Here is a 12,121-nt window from a genome sequence, read left to right on the forward strand (position 1 = left end):
GATTTCAGATAGTATTTCAATCATTTTTATTCCAAATTCATAAAATAAAAACAAGGAAGACTGAAAACTTAAGCCCAACCACCTCACTGTAGTTTATTGATTCAAATATTTGGGAGAAAATGGAGATTAGGGGAATTTGACCCCTGGACCACACTAAGCTCTTACTGAATATGAAAATTGTCTTAATCACTGAAAAACTCTTTTACATAAAACATGAAACGAACAATGTTGGCATGAAGCGGTGGTGTCCAATCTTTGGCACAAAGCTGTTGGTTGTGGGTGCAGGTCTTCATTCCACCCAAACAAGGGCCACACCTGATAGTCCGTTGAAAATAAAGATCTAAACAGGTGGAATCCGGTGTGACTTGGTTGGAATGAAAATTTGCACCCAAACCGGCCCTTTGTGAAAATGTTTGGACACCCCTGACATAAAGGAACGAACACACGTACACTCAGCAACTAAATCACAATGTAGCCCCACAAAAAAAGATATCTTTATGTTAAATAGTTTTTGCTTTAAAAAAGATTTGATTCGGTTTATATTTGAAGTGGTTTGTATTTCCACATGAGGGCAGCAGAACTCTACTCTGTAGTCACTCGTTTTATTTATTTATTTATTTATTTATTTAAAAGAAACTTGGATAAATGTGACGGATAAAAAAAAGGAATTACAGCTGGCCTTGCATTCGATTCTGAGTACTGAAGAGCTGTCTGTTTATTTGTAGAGGGTTCATTAAAAACCACTTCAGTGTAAGGAACACTTGCAAATTCACCATTAAAGACTGTTGTTGATATCTGGAGGTCAAGCATTAGCGAAACGCATGAAGGAATTCAATCACTGCTCATATTACTTAACAAATAACAATAACAAAAATCTATCATTTTGTTCAATCTTCACTCATTTGTAGTGCTGAAATCTAAACTGCTAATAAGTAGTCATGGGCGCAGATGAAGGCAGTTCCCATAGCCACTGTAACGCTGTGCTATTGTAAAGGGTGAGACAGGCAGGCCTTTGCCATCAGCCTGTTAATTATGGAGGCGCTCCAGCAGGCTCTCACTATAGAGCTGCTCCCTGAGAGACCTGTGCTAATTAGCAAGAGCCTTTTCAGTCTGTCGTTACCTTTTTATATCTGACCCCACAAAGTGATTTAAAAGCCATCTTGGACCTTCAGTTCTGGAGGAGATTTGCATTTATACCCAGAGCATACATTCTCACACATGGTTTGATCTCGGACAGTGTGATCTCAAGCTCTACTGAAATTATATATATATATATATGTATTAGTTTAATGTGGTGATTTCAAATTGGGGTTTTTTTTTTTGTTTTGTTTGTTTGGTTTTTTTTTTTTACATGGAAAAATGACTGAGGTAGATAGAAAGTTGTGTGCTGGCACAGGCAAGCATTCATACATCTAAAAAAAAAAAATTGTTTTGCTGTAAGTATTGCAACTAATAGAACAGACATTGATCCGTCACCTGTTTCCCTGAACTCATGACACACTCATAAAGCACATGAAAAGGCTGCCTGCTGCTGGGCAGTTTGTGCAAAAACTCTACAGCTGCACTTGACTCGAGTTGGATGTTATTTTCCTTTTTGCAACACCTCAACAAAGTCCGACTGCCACCGATCCCGTTCCGGGTCCTTCAGGAGACTTAAGATCTACATAAATGATTGACATTTTTTTCCTTTTTGCTGCCACTCTATCGTTATAGCTATCTACCCACCTTGATTGACAGTTAGAGCTTTACTCTAGGTCACTAAATGCTAACTTGCACACATGCACACACGCACACACACACCTGAGGACTTCCATAAAGGGAAAAAAGATGCATTGAAAGGGGATTTTCAGGTTGAATGCCCCCCATTAAAAGCAGCCATCTGTTGAGCAGTGGAGAGACTGAAGAACTATTGAGTTTGGCAGCATGACCCCTCCACAGCTCTGAACGGGAGAGTTGCCAGCTTCAGTCTTCTCTCGCTTTTGTTTGTCTGTCTGTCTCTTTCTCTCCCTCCATCACTCTCTCAGACTCACTCACTTAATCTTACTCTTCCTCCACTCATTTCTTTCTAATAGCTCAGTAAACCAGTCATGTTTTCCTTTCAACAAAAAGGAGAAAGCACATAGATCAAGACTTTATATCTGAATGGAAGTCCATACCTTACCTTTAATGGAACTTAGAGGCATGAGTGCTTGAGAATTCTTACTAGGCAGTAACTCTGCTAACCTTAAAACACCAATATATTAATTCTTTCTTTTTTTTCTTTTTTCTTTTTTTATCCTTCTTAGATTTTTAACTCTTTGACAAATTGCAACTTTTATTAACTGCGATTGTTTTTTTATTTTATTATTATTATTATTATTATTTTTTTTTGCTTTGATAGAGCTGGTTTTGCCCTAAACAATAATGATAAAAAAAATTAACGTTAAGTATGTTATTCAATAATAAATCATACAGGATTTCTTTTATACTGATTGTCGGTGGTGGAATAGTTTGTCCACATGAGGGCGCTGAAGGCATGTGGTTAGCCTTCTACCTTGACCTCTCCTGTTTGCCACTTCCCCACCGAAGAATGTGGATGGGCTTTTGTTGGCATATTGGTTTGCCACCCCAACCCATTATTTTGGCATAAATAATAACACATTGTTTATATTTTTTCTACTTATGAGTAAATCCATCACTCTAAAATCCATACTAACGTCTTTGTTACACTCGTCTGTCTTTTACACGTGTGAGCCACTAAGCACAGAGCTCTAATTAGGCTTCATTTTTTTCCATAACAGACAATCGTGTCTTTTTCTCAAATTCAACCCCTCTGTTGATTTAGTATTTGTCTAAAGCTATGCTTTTGTTTTATGCTTAAGCTACAAATCTTTTCTTTGATTTGCTTTTGGTTGTTTTTGGGTTTTTTTGTTTTTTCTTTTGTAAAAAAAAAATTTTGTCTTCAAGTCAGAGCTTAGTGAAGAGCAGCGGCAGGTACATGTGTGAACGGATTCCTAGTCTTCATACTGCTCCATACTTATAGTGTCTCAATAGGGCTGAAGTCATATAAAAAAAGGAGTCACAGAGTAAACTGAATATAATTTTTATAACTGGATGATTTCTTCTTCCAAGGAACATTCTTTCATTACTTTCCAGCCTTTTCAAGTGTCCACAACACGGCAACTTTTGCTATGAAGGGATTTTTTCCCCACTGAAGATGTTAAGATCTCTGTTGACTAAGTAAATATTGATTGTACTGTATGTTTTAAGTCATTGCATGTGTTTTTTTCCCCCTCAAGGTACCTCTATGCATTAGGGCAGAGACTGTGGAAACGATGGAAGAGGCGATATTTTGTTCTTGTTCAGGTAAGTGCCGATAAAGTGAGTGAAAGTGTCATCTCTTTATGTAGCTCATCCTACAAAACTGTAAAAGCATTATCCGGGCTGCTATCTGTATTTTCTTTTTCAAATCGTGTTTAAAATTGTATTTTTTATCCTTTTTAATGAGATGGCTGTTGCGCATTGCTGTTTTATTACAGGTCAGTCAGTACACATTCGCCATGTGCAGCTACAGAGAGAAGAAATCAGAGCCACATGAGCTCATGCAGCTGGATGGATATACGGTGGACTATTCTGATCCACAGCCTGGTAAGCTTGTACTTTTTACATTTCCCAATATTTAGAATAAACACGGATTGCTGGCATGTTCCATCATTTTGAATCAGTTCTCATTGTAGAAAAAAAAAAAAAAAAAGGAAAAGTGGATAGTTCTAATTAAGGTTTAATTAAATCAGCCTGTGAAAGATCACACAATTTGAATAATTTGATAATTTGACTGTTCCGGAGGTCTGTGTGTTACCCCTTTTTTAATACTTGCAGAACTTCTTTTTTTTTGGCTAACTTCCAGTATCTCTCTAAAGTAAAGTATCTCTCTTTTATTGCTGTCAGAATGTTATGTGATGTACATATTATTTAGAGAGGCAGAACGTTTCGGTCAAATCACGATAAAACAAAACATAGAGAAAAGAAAGTGTCAGATGTCTGACTGAATGTTTAGTCGAGCAGCTTCCTGTCATCAGAACGAAAAATTTCACCTCCCCATTCGTTTTCTTTTTGACATGAAGGAAGCTATAATATGATGATGAATTAGTAATCTATAGGTGAAAGGTAATTTTCTCAGCTTACACAGTGTCACTTTGTTATACGTATATCCATAAGTATTTAGACATTGACACAATTGTTGTAGTTCTACATCTTTAGATGATGGTGGATTTAAAATAAAGTAGTCAAGATTTAATTAAAGAGTAGACTTTTTCGTTTTTATTCGAAATATAAAAATATTGCATTACCGTTTGGATCATTTTTCCTAGCCCCTTCAATTTTCATTCTCGCTAAAATAACTGTATATAATTATAAGGATTAAATTATAATGCTTGGACGCAAATTATTTGAAGTCATGGATTGCCTGAGTTTCCTAACTTGAGATGCATTGCCAGGGCTTCAATAGCTGCTTGTTTATGGGTCTTTATTCCTTCAGTTTTGTCTTTAGTGAGTGAAAAACGTGCTCAGTTGGTTTGAATGACTTGCCGATTAAAGAGCAATTCATTTATTTGCTTCAAGTGCTTCTTGGGTTGCTTTTGTTGTATGTTTTGGGTCATTAAGCATCTGTACTTTAAAGGGCTGTTCTAACACGTTAGATTGAATCGAGGCAGAAAGTATAGCTCTATGTACTGAACTTCAGAATTCCTCCTGCTACTTCTATCACTACTTCACACCATCAAAAAACAGCAGGCACCCACGAACATGCCTTTAACATATTAAGGTAGGCAATTGTCTTAAACTGTGCAAACTATGTAGAGAATGTATGTAATAATGTTGATGCGGAAGAACATTCAAGAAAGGATATGGATATATATAATATATATATATAAAATATATATTGACCCTCAACAGACAAAATGTGGTTGAAGTGTAGTTTCTTTAAAATCTTGAGTGCTCTTTAAGCAGTGTTTGTCCTTCGTTTGGAAGAAAGACTCAGACACTGATTAACTAGACAAGTCTTTACATCTGTACTTTTTAATACATTATTCCTTTCTTCTCAAGTAGTGAAAAGTGCAAGTGTTAAAACCGTGTGTGTTTTTTCAGGGTTTTGAAGATGTTGACAGAGATTCTTTCTTAATAATCAAACATCTTTCCCAGGTCTTCAGGGTGGCCAAGTCTTTTTTAGTGCGGTAAAGGAGGGAGATTTGGTAATATTTGCAACGAATGATGAACAGGACCGAACTCTTTGGGTGCAGGCGATGTACCGTGCTACAGGCCAGTCCTACAAACCAGTACCTCCTGCCCAGAACCAGCAGCACAACTGCAGGGGGGGGAATATCCAGAAAGAGCCCCCTGCTTCATTACTCAGTAGGTAACATCTTCTCCATAATGTGTTTAAATAAATCTAGATTGCTTATGTTCAAAAAACTCTTCTCTTTTTTCCCTTTCGCTGATAACGTAAAGATTTTTTCTGTCATGTGTGAAATAAACACTGTCAATTAATGTGAATGCAATACAACTTCCCCAAACTGCTACAGTTTCCTCACAGCCCTGAGAACTGGAGAATCTACTTTTCTAACAAATTTTTTCATGAGCAGACCATTAAACTCCGTTCCTTAACTAAGCGCTGGTCAAAATGCAGCTTTCACCTTATTTGGCCTTTCTTTTAGTTGTCACTATAACAAGCAGAGACCTTCACTGCATCCAATGCTGACTGAAATTTTGGACAGTAATCAGAATAAAGTAAGAGTGAGCTTTGTGACTTGCACTGACTTTTCAGGCATGTGAGGACAAGCATTCCACTTTCCAAAAATTCTCAAATCTTCAAGGCCCTCCTCCTCCTCCTTGATTCTCACATCCCGTTGGACCTCATACAATATTTTTTTTCTTCCACAATTATTTCTATCATTTTATGCAAGCCAGAGATTTTTTCAATCACAAAGTCAAATGAATTTGAACATGGCTGTGCAGAAGGCCAGTGTAGTGCAGTTTCCAACTCTCACTGATGGAGATGAAGGACAAATCAGACCAGAAATGTTAAACACAAGGATAATTTATTGGTGTTCTTAAAATGAAAGTGGTACACTTGTTGCTTAGATGCAATTTTATTATTTTTTAATAACAACCTACTTCACACAGGCTCTTCAAATAGACCTCTATAATATGAAACGAAATATGATAAACGAGTATGACAACACTTCCTGAAGTTCACTTCCTGAGGGTTTTATTTATTGTTATTTATTTGATCAGCATTATACACCTGGATTACTGATATTTCTGAGGCTCTTCATCACTGTCAGTGCTGTCCATTTGCTTTAGTCTCTTAGTTGACCAGTGTGGACCTTTCATCCCATGGCACAGATGAGCCACAGAGTTTAGGATTACATTTCACAATGTGCATGTGTACGCGTCTGTGTAGACCACATCATCCCAATAGAGCGCAGTCGTCCCTTCTGTCCAGATCTGTCTGTCAAACTCGGGCATCTTTGGATAAAGTGACTGGCCAGGCTGTACCTGTGATTTGAGTTCTACGCTGTGTTAATATCTGTCATGAAGCTCGTGTCCACTTTGGTGGCTCACGTCGCATGGATGTGACTGCTGCTATGATGACGGATATGGGAGCTGGTCTGTCTCTTCAGTGCTGGGCATCATGCCTTAGCTCTTCAGCTCTGATTAGAGACGACGGCCCCTCGGTCTCCTCCTCCTCCTCTCGTCTACAGATAATAGCTGTAAGTTAAGGTTGACACAGATCAATATGATTCTTCAGTCGAACTGAATCTGTCAGGCTCATGCCTCGCAGATCAATATGAAGCTTCCCTCTGCTCTATTACTGCATTGAATCTATATCTTCTTTTGTCTCTGTTCTTTAATCTCTTCCTTGTTTGCTTTCTGCCCCCTGCCCAACAATCGTCTCTGTCCCCGTTTTCCGCCAAATGACATTGAGCAGTTGATGCTCAGATAGTAATGAATGTAATATGACCTATATTGGAATTAAAGCGAATGGGACAATGGAGAGGCGGATCCTTTTTCTGGGACAGGACAGAAGTGTTTGCGAGTCAATTGGAGAATTGCACTTCTTGTGTAGCGTTTTTAAGACGAGGGGGGGTGACTAATAGATGCCCACAGCGCTCCTGGGCACACGCACAGCGCTTTTCTCTGTCCATACAACCATCCACAAAGTCATCAGCATGCCAAAAATGGCAGCGTTAATAAAAGCGATCACTAATGCCCAGCTCACGAAGGTGCCGCTGGCCATGCAGGCGTCTGAAGATGTGTCTCAAAAGCCTTGGTCTTTTGTGGGTGTTGTGGAGAGATGACCTCAGTCCGCATATGCACACTCTTACACAGCCAGCAGCAAGTGTTAGGCTTTTGATGGGTCTCCCATTAGCCGGTTTTCAGAATGCATGTGACAAATGCAATGAAAGGAGTGGAAATGAACTTGGGCACACTTTTAGTGCTCCCTCCTCCTCCTTTTTTTTTTTTTTATTTTTTTCAAAACTCTCTCAGCCTTACACACACACACACACACACACACACACACACACACAAGTGTGCACGTAGTCTGCCCTGACCCCAAACCCTTCACATCACCCATGTGTGTCATTTTCTTTCTTCGCCATGATGCGCTTGTCATCTGCTTGTTCTTTATTTATGAAAAGTGAGTGCAAATTGGGACGTGTGGAGACAGATGGTAATCACTCACACGCTTTCTCACACAAATGCACATATTTATGAAACGTTCACAAAGGTGTAATGCTTTGTTCAAGCCTGAGTTCCAGGCCAACTGCGTCTGACATTTGTATGTTTCTAAGGTGCCGTGACAGTGTAGTTCAGGCCGCCTCGTTCTTTTACCAGTGCTTCATTTAAGCTTGTATTTGGAATAACAGAAGAAAATTCAGAATGTGATGAAATGATTGCATGCTTCAGACTTGGAAAAGGAATTACATATGCATCATTTTATCACACAAACTGTAGAAACCGAGAATTACAACATGATCAAGTAGGGAAGTTCTGTCAGATGATGGGGCCCCCTCATGTCTGAGGAGGGCTGTAAGTGTCAAATGTTTACAGATAAAGCAGGAAAACTGGCTGTCACAGAGTAGCTTTGGCCAATGGAAGTGACATGCAAATAAAGGAAGACAGTGATGCCAATGCAACCAAAGACAGATTTGTGTTCTTTACAGAGCATTCTGAAGTGTGAGGTCTGTTTTTCTCCTTCCCATATAGACCAGTTATATAATACACAGGCTTCGGTTGAGTCTAATAGTCATTACCCTTTATTACATTAATGTTCTGAAATTATGCATTTTAAAATCCGTTTTATAATTTTTGCTGCATATTATTCTGCAGTTCAGATTACATTGTAAATGTGAGCTTTGTCAAGATGCACGACTGTAACACGCCGTTTGTGGCTCAGGTTTGGAGAGGGCAGGAGTCGAGGAGCTCATCTCTGCCGTTCCCTGCAGCTTCGATCACGCCAGCCTGTTCCAAAAGCTGCAAAAACACACACTCCTACACCGCATGAACGACTCCTTCTCCTGCCTGGTGAGAACAACCTATCTGTATTTGTGTCTGTGTTGTTTGAATGCGAGATTGGGACCTGTGTACACGAATATCCTAGTGGAAATATGTCAAGTTTAAATTATATAGATAAAATTGAAGTGATATAGAAGAACACGGCGGAGTATCAAATAATAAATCATCGGTAGTACACACCGAAAGGAACTCTCAAACTCTCAAAACTGATATTAAATCGCTTTATTTTCATTTTCACATCATTGATGGCAAAGATACCAAACAGCAGTGTTCTACAGTTTAAATAGTGTTTAAAGCGGTTGATCGGATGTGTATGTGTGTATCTGGCTCTGTTTGGAGGTGTGTATGTGTGGGTGGATGTGTGTGATGGGGGTTAAATGTCCATAGGGGAGGGATATGGCCCTCCAGGCTAAGTGAGAGCTCCTGCTCAAGAGGAGTATAAACGGTTCCAATCAATACACCACAAAAAGGAAACCCATCGTGCTGCTCCGCGCTCCTCAGCAGGGTGAAGAAAAGAACCGTGCTGTGACTTCCAATGCTTATATGTATGAGAAGCCAGACAGGAATGATAAGAGTCCTGCAAATGGTCCCATTTACTTGTCAGTAAACACTGCGCATGAGGTGGTGGAAATGTAATTTAGCAATTGAAGAATGTTTGTGTGTTATGTTGAAATATCTGGATTTACACGAGAAATCTGACAAATTTCTTATATTTTATGTATTTCTTTAAGTTTAAAAAACTTATGTAACCAGCTTATCATTTTGTCCTCTATATTATACGTGATTTAATCTGGGCTCAGCTCTTTGCGAGTATTGAGTCGTGAGTATTGAGGCCTTAGATTTCTGATTTTCAAACCCCTGTATACTAATTCTAAATCTAGCCATTTCTTATTTTGCATTTATAGTGATGCAAGGTGCTACCTGCTAAAGAAGTTTATTGTATTTCTTTTGAATATCAAATCAAGTCAAGTTTATTTCTATAGCGCTTTTTACAACAGACATTGTCTCAAAGCAGCTTTACAGAATTTAAGAGTTTAAGGTGAGCAATGTGTATTTATCCCTGATGAGCAGCCATGGCGACTGTGGGAGGAAAAACTCCCTTAGATGTTATAAGGAATAAACCTTGAGAGGAACCGGACTTAAAGTGGAACCCATCCTCATTTGGGTGATATCAAGAGTGTGATTATGAATCTTTAAACAATACAGAACACTGGAGAGTGAGAACTAACATGAGCACTGGAGTATAAGATTATAAGTAATGTTCTCTTTTAACAGTCTTTTACAGTCATTTGAGGTTATGGAACCAGAAGCTACTGAGCATCTCGTAAAATAGCTCAAAATTTGTGATCATCACAGATCCAACACCAGCTTCTCCATGCCAGAGCCTTTAATATCATTTATTCTTTAATAACTGTGTCATAATCTAGTTACTGGCTAGTTTTTGGGAGGTGGGAGGAAACTGAAGAACCCAGAGGAAACTTTCACATGCAGAGACTCAGCATAGACTCAACACCCAAACTCAGGATTAAATGAGGGAAGCTGTGATACAGAGAAAATGTGTCAACGGTCCTCTTAAAATATCAGATATGTTTATTTTGCTTATTTATAAAAAAAAAAATAAAAAGAAGTTACGAATAAAATCTCAGCGCGAATCCTTTTAAATTCTGAGACAAACACCTTTCAAATCACAGGACAAGTTTGAAATTACAAGGAAAATGAGTGCACATAATCGTTACTGGCAAGACACATTTTAAGTTTTGTCAGATCAGATCAGAAATTGGCTGCTCATTTAATTTATATTTGGACACATTTTACCACTTAAATACAAGCCACTGGTAGCTTCAATCCTCACCCAGGTTACAGATGCCAGCTGATTATCTCAGGTTTTAAGAGGCTGGGGGATGTTTACAAGCTCATGATGTGGGAATTTCAGTTGGCAGTATTGGACATTTGTTATTACAGGTAGGTTCTGGAAAAGGCAACTTTTTGTGTACCCCAGATAACCATTTACGAAGTAGTCTTAGGATATTGTTCAATTCATCTAGAACTTGTACAATTTTCTCCTATTACCTGAGAGAGTTCACGTCTATATAATGTTTTAGATGCGCCATGCTGTGAGCTATCAAATATCCAAATTTGGACATTTATAACTTAATAAGTAACATATTCTTTTTCTTTTCTTCTATATATGAAAATAGCGAGTGCACTATGAATTATTGGTTTTAAAGAAATGTAAATAGTATACATATTATATATCAGATGCATGCAAAATACAGCAAGCAAAATATTTACATGCGAAGAGGTTCATAATCTTTATAAATTCCACATTCACAGCAAGTTAAATGACCTTTTGTGTAACCAAATATATAAAAGAGAAGACTGCTGGAATTTGAGAGACACTTTCCGATGTTCCGTTGATTTGCTTGCCTTTATATAATACTTGTGTTTCCTGCTCTACTTATGCTGCATTTGTGATGAAATTACCATAATTGCCTATCTAAGCACATAGAGCTGAAAAGTGTGTAACAAATTATGGATGCCTCCACAAAGTCTTTTGTTTGCTCTGTTAGAGTATGTAAAGCTCACAAAAAACTATTTTAACTGCACTTTTACAGTTACAAACCTAAGTGGCTTATGCTGCGGTTCTGATTCAGTATGCAGCATCTCACAAAAGTGAGTACACCCCTCACATTTCACCAACCATTGTAGTAGATCTTCTCAAGGGACAATACTGTAGAAATGAAACTTGGATATATTTTCGAGTAGTCAGTGTGCAGCTTGTGTAGCAGTACAGATTTACTGTCCTCTGAAAATAATTAAACGTACAGCCATTATTGTCTAAATTGCTAGCAACAAAAGTAAGTACACCCTAACATCCTGTGGTCAGTATAAGAAAATTGAACCAAATTGTAATTGCTCTAAAACAAGATACACAAATTTTGATTGTCCTGTCAAGCAGACGAAAACATGAACATGACGAATAGGACATGTGGTTAACATTGTTACACAATTTTCTGAGAACAGTAAATCTGTACTGCTGTACAATCTGCACATTGACGACTCGAAATATATCCAAGTTTTTAATTCTACGGTATTGTTCCTTGCGATGATGCACTAAAATGGTTGCTGAAATGTGAGAGGTGTACTCACTTTTGTGAGATACTGTATTTCATTAATTGAGTACAATATCACTCCTGCTCATGTAATATTGTAAATTTAAGGGGTTTAATTCCACATTAATAATGTAAGCTGGAGTGTAATAAGAATTCTAAAAAAAAAAAAAAAACATTTGGGAGTTAATATTATAAAAGTGATTTAAAAAAAATTATATTCATAAAAGTTGAATTCACTCAGTTTATAAGCTCATACATATATTGTAGAGTTGTTAAGCAATAAATAGACCTTAAGCAAAAACAATAAATGATGCTCTTGTTCAAAATGTCACATACAGTGATGCCATTATTTGCATTTGTAGTTAGCTTTAGCAATACATCCTATACAGATGTTATATAGTCATCATTCTATAATTCGCAGAAGTAGGACTTCATTTTCTGGTGTAACAGAC

General features: G+C 37.8%; 1 protein-coding gene across 4 annotated transcripts in view; it reads left to right on the forward strand.

The window, feature by feature from the left end:
- cadps2 (Ca++-dependent secretion activator 2) overlaps positions 1-12,121 on the forward strand; it is a 123,649-nt gene that overhangs the window by 77,227 nt on the left and 34,301 nt on the right. For all 4 annotated transcript variants that reach the window (XM_083545977.1, XM_083545975.1, XM_083545976.1 and 1 more), the window contains exons 9-12: positions 3,279-3,345; positions 3,519-3,627; positions 5,179-5,388; positions 8,438-8,565. In XM_083545977.1, the coding sequence (XP_083402103.1) occupies positions 3,279-3,345; positions 3,519-3,627; positions 5,179-5,388; positions 8,438-8,565 (514 nt within the window). The remainder of the gene's footprint in view (positions 1-3,278; positions 3,346-3,518; positions 3,628-5,178; positions 5,389-8,437; positions 8,566-12,121) is intronic.

The sequence above is a fragment of the Silurus aristotelis genome, assembly GCF_946808225.1.
Source record: "Silurus aristotelis genome assembly, chromosome: 7".
Classification (NCBI taxonomy): domain Eukaryota; kingdom Metazoa; phylum Chordata; class Actinopteri; order Siluriformes; family Siluridae; genus Silurus; species Silurus aristotelis.